Raw genomic sequence first — 24,795 nt, forward strand, 5'->3', positions numbered from 1 at the left:
TGTGTTGCATAAAGATTTCTGGACGTCTCCGTTGGTACGATATTTGAAACATCGCGGTGTATTGTCTAGAAACCGCAGTTGAGTCTCCAATTAACACCAATGTGATTTTGCGAATGAGTGTATTTCTTCAGTTGCGTAAATTTTGATGTTCATTTAGGGATTATGAAAACTCGTTGACTTCGTCTACGTCATGAGTACTAAAGATGAAACCGGTGTTGTGCAGTTCGAGAGCTTCCAACAGTCACATGGGTATTGTGTTATATCAGTTAAACTTGGTTATCACTTGATTCTGAAAATGAAGAACCTCTTTGAGTAGTGATAACCACCTGCTATCATTCTTGCCTATGAGTTCAGACGTTTCTTCGGCCTTTTCAAAGCTTGATTGGATTAAATTAGTCAAAAAGAACGAGAGCATATCCCTGACGTACTTGTGAGCACATTTCAAGTCAGGACCGATAAGCGACTTAAAGGTTCCCGTACAGGGATTTGAACCTGAGTCGTCGAAACGGAACACTACCCTGTTAACCAACTGACTACGTAAATTAGGTCATCTTCATGATAGTTCGGTCACTTCTGCGATGTGATTCAGCACGTGGAAACACATGTGGCGCCAACCACTGGCGATGGTTATTGTGCCAACCGATTTTGTCATCGTTCACAACCAAACGGCATCCTAAACGCAGATGCGAACCGGCCAACGCAAGTGACTCCTGGATGATCAACTTCCTGAATAAATTTGTTCGCTAATAAGTAAGTGAAATGCCGTGGTCATATTCGGAGAGGTACTCAGTACTAACACTAGATAACCGAACTCAAATGCTACACTAACTCAGGATAAATCACGTTATGCACGACAGCGAAGCTTTAAAGCTGCCTAACCTTTGTTCAATATCGGATATTGTTAGGTATGGATGGAGACCTTGCGGAATAATGTGTAAGCGAGATCTGTATAATTCTCCAACAAAGAGGTATCGCAAGAAAGTAGAAAAATCAGCCAAACCAAACAGGAGGCTGTGAAACTCTTAACTACACCAAACCCGACTCCTGACAACGTTCGCATCACAGCAACTATGCGCTAACAATTTTGTCTGCTCACTTCGTGAAAGCATCCAAATGGCACCGATTGATCTAGCATGATAGACCGGCTGCATGCATCTTTGACACACTGACACTTGTGTTGAGGGTAGCCTAGATAATTCGGTTTGGGGGATAAATGCCGGACAATGGGGAAAACAGAATTCATAACGAATGAGATGGACCAAGTGATTAAGGCGCGAATTTACCGACTGGAAGGTCCGTGGTTCGAACCCGACCTCTACATCTCGACTTTCCCTGTCTAGGCTTGGTGACCTGGCAGTGTCCCAGCCCTCGTGCCTCCGTGTGGCATGGCAGCTAGGCACTGAAAGGGTGCTAGTGCCATAAATATCTTTGTGGAAGGCGAGGTTGGCACTATAGGGCTAATCAGCACCAGGTGAGCACATTGTGATGCCGCTGCGATTAATTGGGCTATGAATGAACAACGTCCTCATAGGCACAAAATCAGAAACGAGTATGGTTTGAGACATGCGAATTATATCAGAACTCGGGTGAACTAGACTGAAGTATGTCAGGAATGTCAGCTCTTGTCCGTCGGTGTCTTGCCTTCTCCAGGTGCGACCTCCATATCTGGATAAACAGGGAAAGTTCTCTTAGAGGTTTGTGTCGAGCTACTCCGATTGAGTGAATTTGGCTCACTGCTTCCATGAATTAGTCCTTGACGAATCATTTCTTCGCGTTCCGCTTGGTACTTGACCTAAAACGAGAAGACAGGAGGGGGAAAGGCGTTTAAAACTGGGTCTCAACAGCAACGTAAAAGTAGGGAACTACCAATGTGCTAGCGTGATTGGAGTTCGTATGATACAAACGAAAGCAATACTGATTGCGGAATTCATCCTCTCTGTTCTGCTGGCTTAATCAGTCACAATCACCCTTCATTAGAAGAATCGATTGAATTGATCACAGAAGGTGAACAGAATGATGAATACAGTAACTGGAATGAATACATTTTTTGGGCAAATAGTGGAACACAGACTAGTATCAAGTTGATACAACGGACACCAGTAGCAAGCAACAATTAGTACGGGAAGCGTGAGCAAGAGTGGCCAAACAAAAATGATCCGCCCTGAGATTCGGGGATTTCTGATGGAATTTTCCTCCCATAGGTGGAGCTAATGTATGCTGAAAAGACGAGAAACACCGTATAATTCTTTCATCCTTATTCAGAATCATCATCATACCACGAAAATTCAGGGGTTTCCAACTCCTGACCTCCTGGCAAGTCATTCGGCCCCCAGCCGCCGATCAGCAATGTGACTCGCCACTTATCTATCAGTCATAGAGTATGAGCCGTTTTACTGCGTTGGTCATCCGTTTTCCGCACACAGCGCTTGATAGACAACGTCCGTGTGTAATAGCGTGGATATGTAGGTGATCCATCACGGTGCGGCACCTATCTCCATCCAACCTGAGTACGTCTACCTAACTTGGCAGAATTTTTTGCCCACATAAAAAATAAGTGCTGGTTTTACTGACCATCGCGTTCAAAACAAATAATTTAGATGTATGGTATTTTACTTTTAACCAGCTACGAAAGCGCTGCGCGGAAATTTCGGCAACACCGCAGGAGATATTACCGGTGCGCTGTAGGGTGAATGTTGCTGGCACTTCTATATTATAACTGGCTAACGGAGAATCTATTTGGCTCGTCCTTTAACAGACGAGGCCAGACAGCCAACCGTGTAAATGATTTTCACCCCACAACATACTACAAGTATCAAACGAATCAATCGGAATAAGGAGAACTACTGAAATAATGGCACAAGCATCGATTAAAGATCAGGTTACAGCGTGAAACATTAAACGAACCAGTTGTCGCCCGTCTCCATGGGCTCCCAACCAGCCGGTCGCATTAAAGATTTTAGATACTGTCGGGTGTCCAAGATCAATACGCCCTACCGATTGTACTTTCGGATGGTAAGAAACGTTTAAGTCAACTCAGAAGCTCGCTGAACAGGTCAGAAGCAGATGGCCTTACCTGAGCTACCAATATTCCTCAAAATCGCTACGTGCGTTGAAATACCATACGTAAACGAGGGATGTTTGTCTTCTAGCATAGGAAAACAAGTGGGTGCTTCGGGCACTAAGTAATTCAGGACATAAAATCCATAGGCAAATGTGTAGAAAGGCTTTTAATCACACCGTGTTTCAGTCAAATGGATCCCCAAAACAGTTGTTGAAACTAAGTACTTTGCGAGATTAATTGTTGAATTGCATGTCAGGGTGATAGTAAAGTTGGCAAATTTCGAGTCTTCGAACACTAAACACTGAGTATCTAAACTCTCGATATAAGGTCATGAACCAAATAGGTGACAAACGGTGTGCACCAAACATATCATGAACGAACTCGCCTCAAGCTTCGCAGCTTGAGAAATGCGACGCCGGGCTTCTGCGGCGTTGGATGCGATTTCTTCCTTGGTCGGTGGGTTCGCTCGTCGGTGTCTTAACCAAGATTCCCATTCGGTTGACATTGTCGGAAGTTCTGAAATTAGGACGTGAAAAATCTTCACGCTTCGCATACTCGACACCAGTCGTAGGATGTTTCTTAGCTTTTCAGCATCACGTACAGAATGAAATCTCAGGTGAAACTTTACTTGCTGTTGGTGTCGACTTCATCTATCACTTGTGAGCCCGAGTCTTGGCACAATAGGCCTAGTTTTCAGTTAATTAATCTATCTACATAATTTTGAATACACAAAAATTCCCACTACTGTTCCTCTGAACTACACCGTAAGTATTGCCTCCGGATGACCAGCGACGTGACTACTTATCCCTCAAATCTAACAGATTATATAAAGGTTGAATAAACAAACTAGAAAGAGATATGTCGGGGAACTGTTTACGAATGGAAGAAATGAACATGATGGAGAACCCGAAAGGAAGTCGATGGTTTGTATGTGTAAGCTCGAAATAGCTCAGTCGTTCGGACGCGAAAGTCCGTGGTTTGAATCCAACCTCAGCATCTCGACTACCTCTGTCCAGTCTTCGGAAACGTGACAGTAGTTCAGCACTCCTTCGAGTGGCACGGCAGCTATGCACCGAAATAGTGCTAAGTTTGAACGACTGTATGACTTTGTTTATGCATGTAAGCGTTCTTTTTCGCTATGTTGTACGTCGCTGAAGTCAGCGAAGCAACAGACAGGCTTTTCGCTCTTGCTGAGGTTGATCAGCACTGTGTTCGGTGGGACCCGAACTATGGAGTAGCGATCTAAGTATGATTACCATTCAAGCACCCAATCCAATAAGCCAGCAAGATAAAGCAACAGGACGGGTAGGAAGATATTAGCCTTGTGAAATCTAATAAAAAAGCTACTTCGAAACTCATGGTTGCGGCCTTGTAAATATTTGCACACACGCAAACCAACAGAAAGGAGCCGATCGTCAACGGTCTGACAGCATAGGAGTGAATATGTGATAATCTGCATCGAAGGGTTCTGGTTTCTAAAAACAAGACTTACCGAAACAATTAACGGAACGGATAGACCGTCGGACTGGACGTAGATTACGCTATACAGGTGGAATCTCAGGTGGGTTGTCAAGACCCGTTGGTCAATTAATGCTTAGGTAACGAAGGTGAATTGGAAAAAAGGGACATGGAATCATGGGAATGCTGGCTATCGACAATCCTTAGCTTACAAGTAGCTTACAAGTACTCTTATAGAAACACAACAATGAACGACTGAGAATCAGTTAGTCTGGTAACAAGTGGTAATAAGGGGACAGCCAAAGAGAATCCAAGTCCACGAATCTACTCAGATTGTCAACCCCACTCAACAAGTAGTTACAGCAAGGGTAATTTGAAATTTCCTCCACCAGCTTGTGTACTGTAATGCAACAAACCAGTTAGGTAGATAACTGAGATCCCAACTCACCACTGCTGAGCGTCATCCAGGCATCATCCAAGCTTTTTTGTCCGGGCATCAGCACATAACGTTGAGGGTATTTCGAGCGGATAGGGTGTTCACTACCCTTGTTGGGGAGGGCTTCGAAAAACCGGTTCCCGTAATCGTCTGTTCCCACAAGTCGAGGGCGTTTTCGATACCACGAAGAACGTAGGGTCAGATAAATCTGGCGTAAAATGGAGCCACGGACCTGAGTAGTTGTCACAAACGTCCTGTACAGGGATATGGAGACAAGGAATTGCGATTAACTAAGTTGACCGGGAGCTGAGGGGATCAAGAAAAACAGGTGGCTCTAACAGCGCTCTTTGATCAGCAGCTGATCTACCGAGTTGGTGGATCAACCCGACAAAATGCGTAGCCACCTGCCTCTACAACACCGCGGAATGTAGTTCTCATCGTGTACGCCTTGTACCGTTACGTGTTACACTTGAACAGAAATTAGAGGCGCTGTGAAAAAATAGTGGCTCCGATGAGGTCAAAAACTGACCAGATAAAAAGCCAATGAACCAGTCAGAATGATAGACAAACGATCCGACCAGGTGCAAGTGCCTAGTAAAATCTAGGTACTAAGATTGCCAAAAGCAAGAAAAGGAGGGATTGAAAAGTGGCACCATTTGGGAAGGGACAAGCCTGTACACGCCTACCGTTCTATCGTTAACCTGGACTCATAGCAGGATTGGACAGTAGAAATTGAAACCAGAAAATTCTACAGCGAAAACTCCCAGGAGTATAAAGGAAAGTTGCCGGTCGAAAGTTAAAACAACAAAACTTATACGGTATATGTCCTTGTAAACGGGGTTAATGAGGCGCGTTCATTGATACCCATTTCGCCATTCTGGTAAGCTTAACGTATGAACGTGTATGTATTTCACATTGGCTCGATGGCAAATAACAAACTGCCAATAAAACACACACATGGGGGCCAAAACTAATCTCACATGATCACGGGAAGCGGTGAAACACGAGTTCGCTTGACTCATCACAGCCAGGTATTAGTTAAACCTACAGTGAACACTGAATAAATGACGAGGCTTTCGACCGACTGAGACATTCACTGCTTCAGAGCCACGCACAAACAAACTACCGTTTCAGAAGCCGAATCACACATAACTGCAAAGCAAGTTAAATAAGTTCCAAATTAGACAGGCCTTCCAGACGAGCACAATCTATTTGCAACTAAGCCAAAGAAGTCACAAGCTTCTTCAGTATGTCAAGATCAGATATCGGCTTGCGTTGTTCACGAGTCACTATAACTCACGTTTTGTCAGATTTGTCAAAACCATTGTGACCAGCCAATCGAAACTTGTTTTGAAATCAGTAATTTCACATGAACCTCAAATGTACTGTATGTAATGACGTCAAGCCGGCTCGAATTTCACCGTCTCCCTTGGTTGATCAACCAACTTATTTCTACACGGTTGAAAGGATCTCGCGTCTCCTTTTATCCCACTGGTCGTTGGTGCCAAACAGTCAATAGGGAATGTTTCCAATTCCACTGCGTTCGTCGCATAACTGCATTAGACGTTTCCCTGAAGCGAACTGCTGAAGCTCTCGCATCCCTGGGTCACCTTCATAGAGCTTTCTGTGAACTGTTCGATTCCTCCGCGTCATCCTGTAATACATCCAGGCTGCACTGTTATTTGAGTTACTAAACTGTAACCGTCAGTTTCGGGTTGACTGCTATAATCCAACCTAACCTCAAAAAAAAAACAAATACTGTGACACACACTGACCTGAAGTGTATCTCTATCCCTGTCAGTGTAACAATTCCGGATCCAACTTTGATCAGGGCTTTATAAAGATGAAGCAGTTGACTGTTATGCTGCCATCACACAACATTGAACTGCCCACCACCACCCCCAGACGTCACTTATGAAGCTATATATACTCGCACCAAGATACCGAAAGGATCGGGTAGTCAATGCACCTATTTCACACTCCTCAAATGAGTTCACGGGAACTAACGTTTGGGAACTGATGGGTTCAGCCTATAACAATTGAATCATGGATTTCACGAAATAGCACGTATCGGTTACATGTAAGCACTGCAGATTAGAGTGCCGGATTGAAAATGGTTAGCCTTAGGACGGAAATGCAACCAACACAATACAGAATTTGCCACCGTCAGCTGGTACCTAACTCGACCAACAGATACCTCACCTTGCCCTACAGCGGAGCGCACTGAAGCCCCAGAGACGTCCATTGCCTGGCGGCAACCACTCATGTATCATGCTCATTCGTGCTACTTGTGTTTAGGCAACAAATAAAATAATTAAGTAGTCCGTACACATCTGGTCGGAGTAAGGTGCTATCAGTTGGATTGACCCGGCATCCTTCGCGAACCTCAACAAACATGAGGCAAATTTATCTGAACATCCAGACTGCAACAGCACTCGCACCGCGGAGATCGGTTACGTGCCATCTCTGCAGGTGTTTTAGTAATGTGAGAAGGATCACGTTCGCTCCAAAAGGCGAAGGTCTCATAACATCCAGCCTGACAGTAGCCGCTTCCATCTCATGTCATGTCATGGCCTACTCCCCTGCAAACCTTCCACCAACAGTGGTTTGTAACGGATTACACTCCTTCCTTGGTTGATGATACGGGTAATGCATGTTCAAATTGTTTTAATCTGATATATTTTGTTTGCAACTGATTCGTTACCGGATTCCCGCTTACGCACCACTTCGATTCGTATAGGTTGCAGTCAGTTAGTTCTTGCAACCAAGCAGCCTCAGATCAGAAAGACCAAGTGTGCTAAACACAAAGTAAGAAATTTTAAGGGTGATCGAAAAGAATCTAGCTGGTACTGGATGAATTTATGGGTGGTCGAGTAAGACCAGTTATGGCAAAGCGAGGATAGTCTACCGATGGTCTACCGAATTCAGGTCACTGTAAATCCTTCCTTTCCAGAGCACCTTAGAACTTCCGATGAAAGACTTGGAAGTGATTCCGACCTAGGCATTTTTGTGGCGAATATCCCGCTATACGGAAATGACTTGACATTGTGTAGGTGAGATTGTCATTTTTTTCCATTGTGACGGAACAGTTCAAAGGTTCCAACTAATTCAGCGTATCATGCCCATTCGTGCTATCTGCATTGAGGCAACTAATCAAATAATTAAGTGGTCCATACACATTTAATGACGCATAGCTGGAACTTAGTTGCACGGATTAGAGGCAGAAAACTAAAAGGCTGAAGAATAAACAGATGTAGATTCCCGCGACCCATGGCAATATCATCCTACTCATAACTTGGTTCCAGAGGGTACAGTGCATTTACTACAAAAACAACCGAAGAATTCACGCAGTCACCTACTTTGAAGCAAGAATTGTGCTGAGTTCATGCTGGATTGTCAGTGGCATAGTCCCATAACGGGAAAGGAGCGACAAACCACGCGTACTGGCCAGCCATCTGATAGATCGCAATGCAATCTGAAGAAGGAAAGCAAAAAGCCTAAATTCGTGGTTGGATTCCTTCGGTAAACTAGCGCGAGGATGTGCGTTAACGAGGCAGTTAGACACACCATGAGATTGTGGTTCAACGGGTGACCGGTCTATTGTTACAAGGCGCTGATTTACGTTAACCACTGAGTGGTTGTGTCCGCGCTGTAAGCAACGCCAGCACTTCTCCCGGTTTCGTCTTTCTGGGTTAGTGAATACCTTTATGGTGCCACCGTTCTCACATTTTTAGTCCGATGCGCACAAATTTTTTCGCTTGGACAGGTTATGTGGATCTCCCGCTTTGGATGATTTACTCTTAGTCGGGAAACTCCTCCGTAAAAGGACTGCTGATGGTAGGTATCTCCAGCAGGATTTGGCCGTAAGAATACGTGCGACCCATATGATTTCTGAGCTTTAATGGGGTGCTCCACTTACTTTCAACTTTTGTTGGTCCCGTGTTAGGTAACTGATGTGAGAGCAGTATCACGAAGCCGTAGTTCCATAGTGAGGGTGTAGAAAGCTCCCCTGTACTCGTTCACACTTAAAAAACATGAAAATAGGGAGTCAGTTCGCAGTTACTGAAGGTTGGAGTGGGTTTTTAGCAAAGAAATCAATGGGTCTGAGACGGATCACTGCAACATGAAAACGAGGTTCACTACCTGGGAAACACTGTCAATTGTATCACGACAAATATGTCAGCTCCTATTTCACCGGAGTGGATATCACCTAACTTCACTATTCCTGAGAAATCCACAGAGACTGATACGTAGGCAGGTTGGGGATCCTTGCAAGCTGAGCAGTTAAATGATTGCATAATTTATGTTGCCACCTTGTCACACCATAAGTGTATTTTCAAATCTCATGCGTTATCCTATGCGTGCGTCTAGGCAGCTAAAACATACGCCCAACGGATATTTCAACTTGGCTGTGGCTAGATGTCTAGGCTTAATGGCTGTGCAAAGCCTTTTCAGCGACTGAACTTGGGTATCGTTGAAACAGGATAATTAAGGACGAGGAATGTGGCCTACGCCTTTGATGGTGGCCCGTGTGCCAACTGATTTTAGTAACCAATGCTAGATTATGCGTGTCCATAATTCAGGAGCTTCAGACTTGGCACATACAGCTTGCAGCACACACAGGAAAACGAACATTGAGCTGGAGCTCGGATGTAAGCCGATCGTTTTGTCGATATGATGATTCTAAGTTAATCATACATGCACTTGAAACTTTGCTATGTAAAGCGTCTTGAGACAGGAACTCTCTCGTGAGCGCCGAGAAGTTAGTGTAACGAATGGTAGCCTACAGGTTAAATGTCGCACCGAGTTTTTCACCCACGTGCCATAACACCCCAAAGGAAGAGAGAATTCACCTCATGAGTACGAGTTACCACGCACATGTTCCTAGGGCAGACACCCCATAATAAGGAAGAAATGACATCAGTGAAATCGTTTATTGAGGAGCGGCTCATCAGAAACTACGTGTAACCGAAATGCATTGGAAAAGGACGCGACGGTGCAAGCATACTTCGGGAAAGCGAATGTACAGAGTGGAGAACGAGGAACCAAAGGGGGACGTCTCGTTGGCGTAATCAGCAAAGACGTAGTTCATAAAATCACGGGGTTGAGACAGTTCCTCCAGGATCCAAAATGCTCACTCTTTACTGGCCATTTCCTGATGTATACTGGTCAACTGCGAACGTAGTTCAGCTGTTCTGCAGTCCGCGCTTGCTATTTCTTCCCTCAGGTCATTAATCTGGAAACAGAAAGGAAGCGTAAGTGGTCTTACTGCAGTTAATACCGGCCGACAATTGGAATGAATTATAAGTGAATAGTATGGGGATCGGAATTGAAATACTTCATAAATTCGTGACCACTGATGTGGTATATTATATAGAGGAAGCAGCCAAGAGCAACAAGGTAACTGCCGATGAAGCCGGAACATATTCTTGGCGTTCGTGGACTTCAGTGCCCATGCAATTCACTTTCCGGGAACCAAGGTGTCTGTCGCACCGACTATTATTCACTGAATTTAAGCAACTGTAGTTACTTGACAGGCGATTTTGGCTGTTGTGTAAGCTACGTTGCCACAAACCGAACACTCTAAGACGTAAGCTTACCACCTGAAACATATGCAGTTAGACCAACTTACAACTCTTGGCAAGAGACCTCCGTTTTCGAGCGCGTCATCGGTCCCCGTTTTTCATGCTAGACTAGCTTAAAAGCCAAAGCTCTGATGTCTGGTTTGGCTGAAAGCAGGTGCTCCATTGTCATACAACAAGAGCAACTAGATTTTTATTTCAGTATTGATTTCCGTGTTGTGAAAACATTAACCTACGTTTAGCCTATGGCGAGCATACAGGAAGGCTTACAGCTCTGAACAGGCAGTCAGATAATATGGAAAAAGACAAGTTGAACGAAACTTATTACCCACTTTACGTTGAAGCGGCCCAAGCTAAATATAGAGGACCAAGTGAACTGCATGCTGGAAAGCGGGGAGTAACAACAATGCTTTTCGTGACCAATGGTTGACTGCTGAATTAGGCATGCAAAAAACACGTTTCAGCACAAAATGGTTAGACATGTGAAACATCGCACGGCTAGTATGGAAATGGTAACCTATGAACCTATCAACTTAAGTGCTTGATCAAAGATTTCAAAGGGTGTCACTGATACGGGCTGTTATCAGGAAAATGGTAGGCACTGTGATGTAGCGACAGCTCTGGATGCCAACAGATCGTCTATCGCAGTGATTCATTTTTCAGTGTCGAAAGCAAAGTGCATACGTTATCGGGCGACAAGCTTTCTGGGACGAGGCCTACAAGGAAAACACAAGCACGTAGTTCAGCTGTAGCACTTCTGGTGTCTAGCAGCCATACAAAAGCACGAGGGATGAGATACTGCCACGCTGCCTAAGTCTGTCAATGAGCAATCGGGATGCTGACAACCCTCGAGACAGTAAGCTCACGCCTTAATCACCTAGTTATTGCGAGCTCAGTGCCGTTTGCTCTTAAAAGGCCTCCGCTGACGTCCAAATACGTGACATTTGTACTTTCAGTTTCTACCCTGAGAATGAAATGCTTGCACCAGTATTGTATTCTATGCCCCCCCTTCGCTGTTCTTTCATCGAATAATCAAACCAGATAATGACACGTCATGAAGGGTAAACTGGAATCAGCCTATGCAACTACTAGGATCATTAGAACACCTGACGACAAACTTCAAGGTTGTCACTAGGCGAAAGGTTATCTGGAAAGTGGCCTTTTTAAAACAGTCATCGACACACGGTTCATTCCTGACAAATTTTAACGGTCAAAGCGCATTGTCCAGAAGTACCAAACGACGAAGTCCATAAATAATGCAAACTTATCATCGAGTACAGAAAAACAGATCTAGAGACCAACCTGGTAATCATTATAATAATGTCCAGCTGTGACACGCTTTCGGTAATTCCCCACTTACCTGACTTGTCAAGGCTGTTTCCCTGAGATTACCCTCGTTGAGACTGGCTTCCAAATCTTGAACCTGTTTGCGCAGTTCCAAGCAAGAATTACATTCCTGAAAATAAAAAACCCAAAAGAAGAATGAAAGCCTGTGCTGTTCAGTGAACGCAGCGCAAAACTATGACCAAATAAGTTCCTGTATGTTGAGTTCAAAAGTAACTGCTCATGTCTTTGGTGCTGACACAGGCTGATTAGTTCATCAAAACGGAGGAGCGAAAAGGTAGAATATAGTACTCCGTAAAAATCACCTGGTTAGGCAGAATATCGGCCACTATGGTTAGTTTTTTCGTGAACCACTGACCCTTGGTAATCTGGACAAATGAGTGAATTAAACATGAAAACCCGAGTCATCTCATTTTATACCGAGTGACTACTCGGAATATGGAAAGAGATCTGCCCCCCCCCCTTGATTTACACAAAACCGAACGGTACACGAATCACTTAAGGGGCTAAATAGCCACAGCATGAAGGGCGAGGAGGGACCAGACCAATGAACCAACAGGAACTCACGGGAGCAGACAAATCAGTCGAGGAAGCAGCGAAGTGAAGTAAACTCTACTCACCTGATGATTTGCAGTACTTGTCTTGTTTGCTCCACTCCGCCTGGTACGTTTGGCAGGAGGAGTTACAGTAGGAGGGACAGCTTCGATCTCAGCCTTCCGTTGTTCGGATTTAGCCTCAAGCAGCTGAGTACGCGTTGAAGATAGTGTACTTTCCAGTTCATTGAGCTGTGAAGTCAATTTTTGGATCTACAAAACAGCGAAACGTAAGCGCGTTGCTGCAGCCGGTTTACACCGGGAAATTAACACTGGCATTCCTCCCATCCTTACCTTTGAATTCGAGGCTTCAACTGCCTGTTGTTCGCGAGCAACATCTTCGGACAACTGTGTGGCACGTTGGTAAACGGAACTGAGCTTGTTTTCAAGCTGCAAGAAGTAAATAACCAACATGGTAGAAAAAGGTCAAATCAGTTTGACTAAACGTAAGGTGATTTTGAACACAGGTTATAAGTTGGGGAAACTGGAGCCCATTTAGGTGGTGGTTGAGTGAGGTACCCGTGGGAAAGAACTCCGATCATCCAGGAGACTGTGGTGATTTTGAACTGTTGACGATGCGATCATGGAAATGTTGCCATTCTCCTAGCAGTGTCGATACGGAATTTGCTGAAAGCTGCCTTAATGAGTGGGAAGCTTAACATGATACGCGCAGTCGTAAGCCACTTTATTCCGCGGAATGTCATCAGCTAAAAATCTGTAAATTACCTCTCCTAACAGAGACGCAATTCAAACTCAAAATCCATTTCGATGTTGTGGTTTTATTGTAGGGACAAATGGAAGTACTACTTAAACATTCAGGTTCTCACCATGGGAAAAAGAGCCGATAATCGTGTAAATTGTTACGTTGATTTACATGCTTCGCACTCTAGACCACCTTACTCCAAAAACACAGAACATTCACACCAGTCCCAATAAGGCTAAATAGATTACCTACACCAGGCAAATGCTATATAACAGCAGAAACCAGTCATTATAAAATCAAGATGAACGGGTTTTTAGGCATTACTCTTGAGAATCTGAACAATTCCAGTCTCCAGAGTTCCAAGGGATTGAGAATTCCACCCTATTGGGAAATACTACTGACACTTGGAAGCCCCGTTTACGTAACTGATTAAGAACATCCGCTGGAGACGACTGCGAATCAAAGTACAGAAAAAGATTCCACCTCCTTCTTAAGCTCAATCTGATAGCTTTGCAAACACTAAACTCCAGTGGGAAACAAACAGATAGTGACGTATCAGCATACAGCTGGTTGAAATGCCGATGTGAACCTCCATCTTGCACAGAACTGGCTGGCCCAATGGATCGATCCAGAATGGTTGCAGGGCGATAGACCAAACGATGAATGCTCGCTATTTCCCAGACTGGATGGAGACTAACCCTTTTGACCCAAGTGTGATATTACAGGCATGAGATAAACAACTCTGCGACTCAACTTCAAGCGTGCTAAAAAATCGATTGATAGTCTGGTGGAAATTTAAAACCCCGTTTATAACTCATACTCTTTTGCAATAATTAGGAATAAAAAGCTAATGTGATTCCAAATAGGCCATCGTCTTGGGTTGTTTAGACGTCAAAGACACTTTTGTGATGAAGAGAATAATGAGATTTCAGAAGGAACTTTCAAATAAGCCAGGGTGGAGGATAATGCAAAAATGTATACGATGTAAACAGCTAGATCACTTATCCCATACAACCGGAGAAATAAAACTGGACTACCGAGATAACTGAGTACAAGAGGTTCAGTTTCACATGTTTTTAACGAACCAACATTAAGCCACTTTCTTTCAACCAGAAATCCAGAAAGTCAGATATTACTCGCATCGATTTTACCGGAGAAAAAATGAATCCAGCGAAAAGTAAACAGCAACAAAACCTACCAAAGACAATGGAGATCACTACGTGGAAGTATACAAGCCAGTGTTTGGATAAGGAAGAAAAATTGATCAGGCAAATAAAAACAGATAACTAAGCCGAACTCCAACACCCGTACAAAGTGGTAAATGAAAAATGCAAAAGGTTTTTACCTGAAGTTTGTCTTTTTCGAGCGTCTGGCGTGCTTCCGTTGCTTCGTCCAGTAGCTTACTAAAGTGTTGTTCGCGGTCAGCCAGTTTCAGTTCAAGCTGTTTGAAGGAACGAAGGTAATGATGAGAATAAACGACAACGGGAATCAAGTGAATCGAAAAAGTCCCTCATCTAGAGGTCACAGCACGGGGCAAGCGATACTTACTTTTGTCACAGTGTCACTGGTTTTTGTGTCGGCCACGTCAAGCTCATCCAACTTATCACCACAACGTGAGCACACATTGTCATCAACGTCACCGTTAACCAAAGGCAACTCTGCAAAAACATGAATCGTTACACATGTTATCAACTTTTGATAGAAAACAAGGACTCCTTTATAACAATTTACAAGTCAGCATCAAGGAGAAACAATTAAAAACATGTCGTTAGATGTAATAAGTTTGGTTGCGACCGCAGGACCCAAAGCTAGCGAACACTTTCTAAGATGTACGATAACTCCAGGACGAACGTTGATGAGGTGGTCCAGGTTTGCAAGCACAACCAACGATGCGAAGCATAAACTCATGGAAGACCAAAGAATCTGAAAACATAAGTGTTGATTCCGCCTGCGAATCAACGGTGACCAGCGGTAACTTTCCTTGTTTTCTGACTACTCATGAGTGACGTGACTCGCATCTGTTTATTATGACACCGTTTCGTTTCTTTGCTCGTTTTCCCCCTGTTTCGTCCCGGCTTAGGGTCTGCTTATGCCTCAGTAACTGATGTCAATACTTAATTTGCCCGTCCGTCATTGCTTGCAAGTTCGTCTGGATTGCACCTATTCACGAGCGTCCACTCCGACCGAAAAGCGCGTCACCGACTACACCATGTATCGCACCTGGCAGATAGCCCTTGCTGAGTTTTGTTTTAAACGGACGAAACCGCGCAATCTGACCTGTCACGCGACACGAGTGGCTGCGTCGACGCCGACCGAAAGACAGTCCTTCACATCCCGAGCGTACTGACTCCTGCGCCGTTACGGCCAACTCACACTGTCAGACTGCCCCGATATGTATGTTTGCACATCGTTTGGTACTTACTTCTTGTTGCCCCTACAGAAATCCGTGCTGTAACAGTGACTGCTTCCCGCTCCTACAGATTGCGTCATTGTTGATTGTACGTTTTCTTAATTCATGATGCTTACTAATTCGTTTTTCTGTAGAACCAGTTCCTGTCAGTCTTCAATATATCATCTACTGCCCCACGTCTGTCTGCTCCTATTGACTACTGGCTACGAACTGCGTATAATCTAATAGTCGCAATCGTCCTGTGAGATCCTTAACCGTCCGGATCTTACAATAAGTATTACCAGTGGGTCGACCATTTTCGACAAGTAGTAAATCTATCGGAGGCATTCATTATTCAGCATCTGCGGACACGCGGAATATCAGTAACGACAGGGTAGGGAAAACAGTGAACGTATTTGATATACCCGAGTGGGATTGTGGAGGCAGGTTTTCTTGGCAGCGCTTAGTAAGTTCTCCAATGAGCCGCTCCTTCACAAGCATCTTCGCGCGCAGCTCGTTCAGCTGAGAAGATAGAAACTTGTTTGTAACCTGGAGGCTGGTCAAGTCCGAATGCCACCGTTCCACTTCTGCACCTCCACGGACGGCGCGACAACGAACTGTCTCTAGATCTTTGGTCGTTATTTCTAGCTGGGACCGAACGTTGTTCAGCTGCGCTGTCAGTTCACCTGTTGTTTTCTCCTTTGTCTTCAACTGAAGTGAAAGGATAAAAATGCAGATAGTATAAGAATAAGGAATGGCGGTGCAAGTGGACATGAAAAACGGTTAGACCGGATCTAATTAGTAACGCAGGGAGGGGAGCCAACCTGTGCATAACCTTCGCATAATTTGGCTGATGTGATCTGAGTTGAGATCCATCTACACTAAGTTTTCCGGGCTGGGCACTCCGACTTTCAACCGCTGATTTAACTGTTATGTCACGGAAGTCAGAGAGCTCGGGTGTTTGAGGTGACGTCTCTTCTTTTTAACACCTGATCATCAATGGCCCAAAGGTCTCGTGAATTGGTACTAAAACTAGAGTTCTGTACCTTCCGTGACCAGCGTAATATGGCCCTTGGTTGGAACAGAGTAATTCTTGATAAGTAAAAACATAAGCTGGCTAACAAACTGGTAGGACTGACAATCAGTAGATCACTGAACTGCAAGGGCAGTTGACAAACAGGGTGCTAGTAGCGAGTGCTGGCATGACATCAACTGTGAAAATTCACTCGGAAGAGATAGTAACAACTCTATCTGCGTCAGTCAACGCTCCGTCAGGCTGATTTTTATAGACAAGCGAGACGAGAGATGACAGGTTAAAACCTACCTCTGCGGCGATCTTATCCACTTGCGCCGATTTCGCGTCGAACCGGGAACGGAGGTCGAACAATTCAGAGCGTTTGGCTTCATTGTCCATACGCAGTTGATTAACAGTACCCTGCAGTTCGATTATGCGATTCTTATCAGAAGGATCCCCCTGCGGGACAGCCTGCAAAAGAAACGCCGTAGCGCTTCATTAGCGACCGAGCTATTGGCGCGTATAAAAAATTGACAACGAATACACAGTAATAGTAATAATGATAGGTGATAATAATATTCAGCTGCAACAGCTTATCGGTGTATAGCTGCCAGTGCCAAAAGAAGGAAGCACGGAGCATGAGATACTGTCACCTAGACAGGAGCATTTGAGATGCCGAAATTGGGTTTGAACCACGGGCCGAGTTCGCGATCGATTTTAAAAAAGGTCAGAAGTACTTACTGGTCTAGGGGGAGGTAAATTAGCCACAGCCTCCTCCAACTTCTTTATCTTTTGTTTTAATTCCTGGTTTTCTTTTTCTAATTCGTCCAGTTCACCCTCAATACGTTTACGTCTTTGATATTCTCGATCTCGTTTTCCCCGCAAACGTTCAATTTCTGCCTCCAGATCAGCTGGGCCGAGACCTCGTCTGGCAAGGTCCTCACGTGCAGTGGCCAACTCTCGTTTCAGTATGCTAACTTGAGCATTGAGACTGGAACGCTCCACCTCGGCTGCCTCTAATTTAGACGATTTCTTCCCGATTTCCTGTAAGATGGAGAGGAATGCTCCAGATAACTGTGGACCTTGAAAATAACTGAATAAAAGTGAGTGTTCAGCTTCAAAAAGCAACGTCATCGTCTTCCGGAATATACCTTCAACTACCACGGATGGTAAATAGAAAATCAGTGATGATTAAACAGACTCAAGCTAGTAGAATTTCTACGATTGAAAATGACATTTACCGGAAGCAAGCACAACCATGGGAGCCTGCCTCAGTTCACCTCAGGTTGGCAACCGTAAACCGTGGTTAGGGTAGCCGCACCTTAAGGCAGTAGACAGTGCACGAGAGATTGGCTATGGAAAAAACGAAAATGGACAGTGAGCTGATGACTGCGAACAAAAGGATACACCCCCACTGAATGCGTCTAACTGCCACGTAGTTGAGTACGCCAAACCATCAACTGGACGGGACTCTGATACTCCAAACTTTCAGACATGTACCAGTACAGCCTCCATGCTCGGTCTCCAGGTCATGCTTGTCCAGCTTAAGATTCCAGAAAACAGGGTACGGTGGGCCGACCTGGCATACGGAGCACATAGTCGAGTCAAGGTATTCGGTGAATCCGAATTAACTCATCACCGGACAAGCAGGTGATTTGTGACCGGAAGCAATTCACATTTCCCACAGAAATGGGAAAAAGAAATCGTTCAACTGTAGCACCCTTGCGGTGCCTAGATGCCATGCCACCCGAAGGAAGCACGAGGGCTGGGATACTGCCAGGTTGCCCAAGCCTAGACAGGGGAAGTCGAGTGGCGGAGGTCGGATTCGAATCACGGACCTTCCGGTTAACAAATTCGCGCTCTAACCACTTGGGCCATCTCGCCCCAACATTTCTCATAGTACATGCACAATGAACCAAAGGCACGGATGGTCGAAGACCAGTAATCGTTTTTTGTCTTCAGCGCAGGAAGCACCGTCAGACAAACTATCGCGTTGTATAACAGGCCATTCACCGACAGTCTAATGTCACGCCGACTGTACAGGTATCTCAGTTGAAAGGAATCAAAACGGGCTTTAGTGATCCTACCATCCAATTCGACAGCAATGATGCCACCTGACGTGAAGCAGTTACCCAGATCGGTAGATCTGTCCACTATCTTTGGTGGATCTGATTTTATGACCAGCCTTGGGGGTGCACTCATCCAACCTGTAATAGCGCTTTGCGCTCCGGAGTTCAAAGGCGCACATCAACACGTCCCAAATTATTTAGCATTTTGTACCTGAATAGCATGTGAACTAAGTAGTGCACTGTCGTCCACATACTCCAAGTCCTTGGGATTTTCTTCGGAAAGAAGCACCACAACAGAGGTAGAAAACAGAGACAGCGTTTCTTCGATAATTAGTTTGATCACGAATTTAGAAAAGATGACAAGGGACAGCTCTGATGAACACCATTTTTGGTGATAAATTCGGAAAACTCTACATAAACTGTCACGCGCCCACGGGTGTTACACTTTACGACAAATCTTTGGACGGGACATTCCCACAAAGCGGCGCGATCGCCTTAGTCGAACACCACTTTTAGATTTACCAAAACGACAGCAGTTGGCCTACAATGTGTGGCAGTGATCGAGTTGTCGAAAGATAAGGTTAACACCGAGGTTAACCGAGGCGAAACCTCACTTGGTTTTGACGACGCAGCCTCCCGTTGATAAGCCACGTGGGATAACATCTGTTGGCAACTTAGAAGCGATGGTGACTGAACTTACACAGCGATTACTCACATACACAGATCTAACACGTTTTAAGAAGCTGATCGAGCCTCTGGACTTCACACTCCTATGGCAGGGGACAGTGCGATTTTGTAGGGTTAACCTGTTATTACACATCTACCAGATTAAGCTGTGCCCATTAAAGCTTTAAGAGAGCGTCCGTGCGAGGGCTATTGGGACTCTCAAGGAGTCGATGTCTACAAGTTGTCTGTATACAAGCTACAAGTAACTCAGGGCTACACAAGCATTACTGGTTTTCCTTGTTACATGGATTATAATGGTGGACCGCATGCCGATCAATGCTCGGACCATACTAGCGACAGCTGATCAGTGACGGAAAAAATTAAGGAGTATTCGGTCATCCAGCCCTGCAATACATTCGCAGTAGACAACATCAAATAAGCTACAAAGAAACGCGACAAAAATTGACAGTATATACGGTACTATGCAGTGCCACCGAGCTCAGCTCACGGACGACAGGTTGGTTACATGGTAGCCGGTGATTAGATAGTGTCAGGTGCAGTTCAGTTATTAGTAAGTGATATGGTTGGACAGAAAAGGGATTCGAATGAGTTGGTGGGAAGAGTATGAATAATTCATGTGGTCAAAACTGGAAGCAACAATGAGTGATCGTCATCCCGTTGTAAAATAAATTGGCTGAATTTCGGGAGCTCAGATAGCGTATATGGTGGTTGACTTGTTCGCTGAACATGATTTGATTGAATTTGATTGCAAACGACACACTGATGTCACCTTGAGTGGTGATCAAACGTTTGCAATCAAATTGCCCAAGTTAGCGAACAAGCCAACGATCACATTGGCTGAAAAAAAGAAACGTTTCTGAAATTGTGATGGAAAAAGCACAGACCGAAACGAACCTCATGTATCCGTAAAATGACATCCTCACGGTAGGTCAGGAGCTGATTTAACTCGCTGACTTGGCTTTCTAATTCCATAACTTTGGCACGTAGAGTAGCAGGATCCGCCTTTGAAAGACGCTCCAGATCGTTTTCTAGTTTCTTCTCATCGGCGATCCATGGTGGTAAGGTGGGGCCGATGAGGCGACCACCCATCTGAAGTAACCAAAAGTGAATGTGTAGAGATATCAACGGACTGTGGAGGTGCATAAATGAACACCAAAGTTCAAACTGCCCGGAATAAAAACTATAACGGCGGTAAAACCTTTGTTAAGGAAGCTAAATGCGAGAACTACGAGGCAAAAAACAGAACCCCTTACAAACTTAAATGAGCTCCATAAAAGAGCTGAAAGTGCATCACTAAGCCACATAGCATAGGTGTTTTAATTTTGATCCTGTCGGAAACATGACTAGATAATTTACGAAACCTGTTAACAGCAGGTTCAAACTCAGATGATTCTCTCCAGGTTTGCGATTATGCGTGCTAACAAGGCCAAATTATTCAAAACTTTGAAGCTCAAGTCACTAAACTAAAGTACGAAGCATCCCATCAATGTTCAACTGTCGTTACATGGAATTTATCAATTGTGATTCACAAATGGTACAAATCCAGTTTAAATAATCGCGGTAATATGAAAATTAATTGACATCGAATAAAATGACATCGTTATACGGTGGTAAAGCACCAGTATCCTCTCCTGGTGTTCTGTCAATGATAACGATAGTTGGACTCAAACTCACCATGCCTCCACCGTATCTTCTTTCCGACTGAGCCATTTCCTTGATTCGAGCCTCCAGGGTGGCACATTTATCGCTCAGCTTTTCATAATCTTCAAACTGTTTGTCCATCTACATGTAGTGTATAAATCACCGGTTAACGAGACCAAACACAGTATACATTAGACGAGCAACAGCCACTAGATGAGAAGCTAATAGCGACCTTTCGCTCGATAATCTTCCAGGAAGGCTAGATGTAATCAATTCACCCAATATCATGAAAAGCAATGGCGCTTAACCACGAGCTCCTGATGAGTTGCTGTCTCATTATCTCATAATTCCCCTCTTTACAACAGTAAATCATGAGTCAACTGATGAAACGTATACGAAACCAAAAATGGTGAAACAATGTGTTCACCCATTTCAGACGGACTTGCATCAAAATAAGCTTCCGATGGACCCAGTCACCCGAAATCATAGCAAAGCACGATCATGCATACGTTGCTGAAATCAGGTTATACCAGCTTGTTCAGCTCCAAACAGCCGCTTTCCTGTCCTGTATTACCGAGATCAACAGCAACAGACTTTGGCGCAATCGCTCTACTGTCAGCAACTCAAAGGGACATGTGGATGGAAACAAGTTCAGGCACCGAAAGAATTAACGACCTGTACCCCAAATATGATTGAGATGAGTATATCAAAACACCATCCGAGTAACGCAACCAACCAAAGTCGAAACTCATGTGAATGTGCAACAGGCCTCGCGACCACTGCAGTCAACCGTCAAAACAATTTGGTCAGTAATGACTTCGACTCGCCCATGCACATGCCACGTATGCGAGAAGGATAGTTCGCTTAGACTTTTACCTGAACTACCTTAGTTGTGCGAACTGAGAAACCTGGAACTCAGCCGATCATTGTAGTCAACATTCCGTGTAATACTAAAGGTCTCCCATTACCCGAAACCTGGATAGAAAGTACGCAGTATTCATGGAAGGTCACAAAGTCACAGACAGCATGTCAAAAGTTAAGCTCACCTGTTCCAACAACTCTTGCTTATCTTGTTCCAGTTTTTCAATAGTCTGCTCCAATTTAGTCTGAATTTCTTTTAGCTTGTTGATTTTTTCTTCAGACCTGGCTTGTTCCGATTTAAAATATTCATTTGCAGCAGCAAGGCCGCTTTCAGTAGCTGTTTCTGATCTGTTTCGGAAAGTGAACGTAGTCATGACAAGAACATACCTTTCCGATGCCAATTTATCGAATACTTCTTCCAACTTCTTCAGTTTTTCTCTCAATTCATCAGCGTCTTCACCCCTAATCAAGGCCGCATTTAAATCACTTTCTAATGTATTGTTGTTATGCAACAAACGGTCACGATCCTCTGTTACATTACGAAGACGTTCTTCGATTTCTTTGGTGAAATTGCTTTGCTTTAGGATGATACTATCTTTGATCTGAAAGCAGGTCAAAAAAGAGAGAGGAGAAATCACCTTTATCAAGCCACTGGCTTCGTCTGCACGGCGTTCGGCATCGGCCAGCTTGGCCTCATTACTCTCAAGCGTCATACGTAATCGGTCGCACTGAGACTGACAGTCAGAAAGTTCTGTCTTCGTTGCTTCAAATGACTTAAGGCGACTTTCAAAGTCTGCAATCTGCAACCGACAATCCATAACCTTCTTTTTCTCATCTCTATTTTGGTTGACGAGACTTCGGTTGCTTAACTGTAAACTTGATATATCAATCTTCAATTTCTTACATTCCTCAGATAGCAACCTGTAAACAGTTAATAAATGAGGTATTGTAAACGTAGGCAAGCATTGTGGGAAGTAGACGGATGTGCGGAATAATTAGGATTTGCCGGCTGTATGAAGGAAGTGAATAATACCTGCATAACTCCGAAAATCACCGACAAGACGCAAATCCAGAAAATGGACTAAAAAAGCAACACATAACAGTCAATGACATACTTATATTGCTCCTCGTAGTTGATCTCCTCAGTAGGTGTCTCCTCAGACATTCTGAAAAATAAGGAAGCCATTAGGAAATTATCTGGCGGGTAATTATTGCTTGTCAGGAAATAAACATGACGTTCAATGAAGTCAGTCTTGATACATGTTACATGAGCAAGCTCATAGTTCAAGGAGTCTGCCACGACTGATACTGACTGAACGGGAAACCGAATAGTGGCATGGCAAGTGTGGCGAGAACCGATGAATACTAGGGAAACTGGTAAAACCTACTTCAATAAGGATGTTGGGATCAACCAACTTCGTAGACATTCCTAGGTAATACTACAGCAGTTTCGGGGGAGCACGGATTATATTCACAAAACTTGGGAACCCCATGCTAGTGTGTTAAGATACGACTAGCTAAAAGAACAGGAACATTGTCTCAAAGTGCCAAGACTACGCGGAAAGCTAAGTCAACGACTTACATACATGGTCATTAGTTGATCTGCGAAGGCTACACAGATGTGCTGAAGGAGTTAGTTCTCTCGGCCATCAAATCATGTAACCGGTCTGTCTTCTTTCTAAGCCAAGTTGTTTTGCCCCCTTAAATCTTCAGATATCAACTACCCCTTCAACTGCACTACTACTACTTTCAAGGATACTTCCTAGGTCAAAATTCCGACTGACTCAGTCGTAAAAGAACCGTTCAGCTATAGCACCCCTTCGGTGCCTAACTGCCATGCCACCAGAAGGAAGCAAGAGGCCTGAGATACTGTCAGGTTATCCAAGCCTAGACAAGGCGAGATACAGAGGTCGGATTCGAACGGTATGCGATTCATGCACAAGCCAGCATTCTGATCAGTTGGTTGTGCACAAGCCAGCATTATGATTAGTTGGTTGTGCACAAGCCAGGAAGCGCGCGCATGCAAACTGTATTTGGATCCTAGTTATCATCATCAACGACAGCATGACATCAGTGTTCAACACCAATGCTTCACTGCCGTACAACCATGACTTATTTGAAAGCCTTATTGTAAAGAAAACAATAAAGGTGGATGGGGGAGGGACTCAGTGCTAGCTTAACACAACCATTCCGAGGTGCCTACACCTCCAGACATTCACCCAGGCAATCTGGACAGAAACTGACAACAGGAACGTCACTGACATCGGTTGGCAGCCATATCTTGTAATGTCTCCAACCAGGCACAGTGAGGATCACGCGGTCCCCATCCTGGAAGGCGAGTAGCACCGACAGCACCCAAGCGTTTCGTCATCTCCTTCATACTCCTCTGCCAGGTCATGGGTTGGCCACCTCTCTGTTTACGCCACTCCGAATTGGGTATAGAAAATAGTACTCTTTTCGGTAAACGATGATTCGGCATGCGTAAAACATGTCCCAACCAACGCAGCTTCTGGTGCTGGACACATTCTTCAATGGAAGTACCCGTTACACAACCGAAAACACGCTTTCTAACTGCCTCGTTACGGATTCGCTGACACCAACCCACACGAGCTATGGTTCTCAGACAACGATTGTCGAACACCTGAAGACGTCTCAGGTCCGCTGCTCGAATAGGCCCAGTCTCACAGCCATACAACAAAACAGCCCGTACTGTAGCTTGATACACACGTCCCTTCACATTCAGGGATAAACCATTCTGACGCCATGGGTGTCTCAAGTTAGCAAACGCGACCCGAGCTTTGCAGACTCGTGCATTCACCTCATGTCACACTACAGTCAGAACTAATACAACTTCCGGTTAACAACTTCCTAGTTAACCAGATTTTTATAATGTGTATGACCATCAGCAGGAGCAGTAGTCCTGTGAAAAAACGTACTGTCGGGTAAAGCCGAAAAG

General features: G+C 44.5%; 1 protein-coding gene across 1 annotated transcript; it reads right to left on the reverse strand.

The window, feature by feature from the left end:
• Positions 1 to 1,096: 1,096 nt before the first annotated feature.
• Positions 1,097 to 23,004, reverse strand: T265_15423 (hypothetical protein; the record flags this gene model as incomplete). The annotated part of the gene is made up of 15 exons (XM_009178038.1): positions 1,097 to 1,457; positions 11,898 to 11,993; positions 12,502 to 12,687; positions 12,769 to 12,864; positions 14,523 to 14,618; positions 14,726 to 14,835; positions 15,992 to 16,277; positions 16,891 to 17,052; positions 17,323 to 17,625; positions 20,232 to 20,426; positions 21,012 to 21,119; positions 22,025 to 22,187; positions 22,227 to 22,441; positions 22,478 to 22,760; positions 22,955 to 23,004. Coding segments are annotated over 15 exons (2,709 nt in total), but the record flags the coding sequence as incomplete, so codon positions are not given.
• Between the last annotated feature and the right edge of the window lie 1,791 nt (positions 23,005 to 24,795).

The sequence above is a fragment of the Opisthorchis viverrini genome (assembly GCF_000715545.1).
Source record: "Opisthorchis viverrini unplaced genomic scaffold opera_v5_489, whole genome shotgun sequence".
NCBI classification, from domain to species: domain Eukaryota; kingdom Metazoa; phylum Platyhelminthes; class Trematoda; order Opisthorchiida; family Opisthorchiidae; genus Opisthorchis; species Opisthorchis viverrini.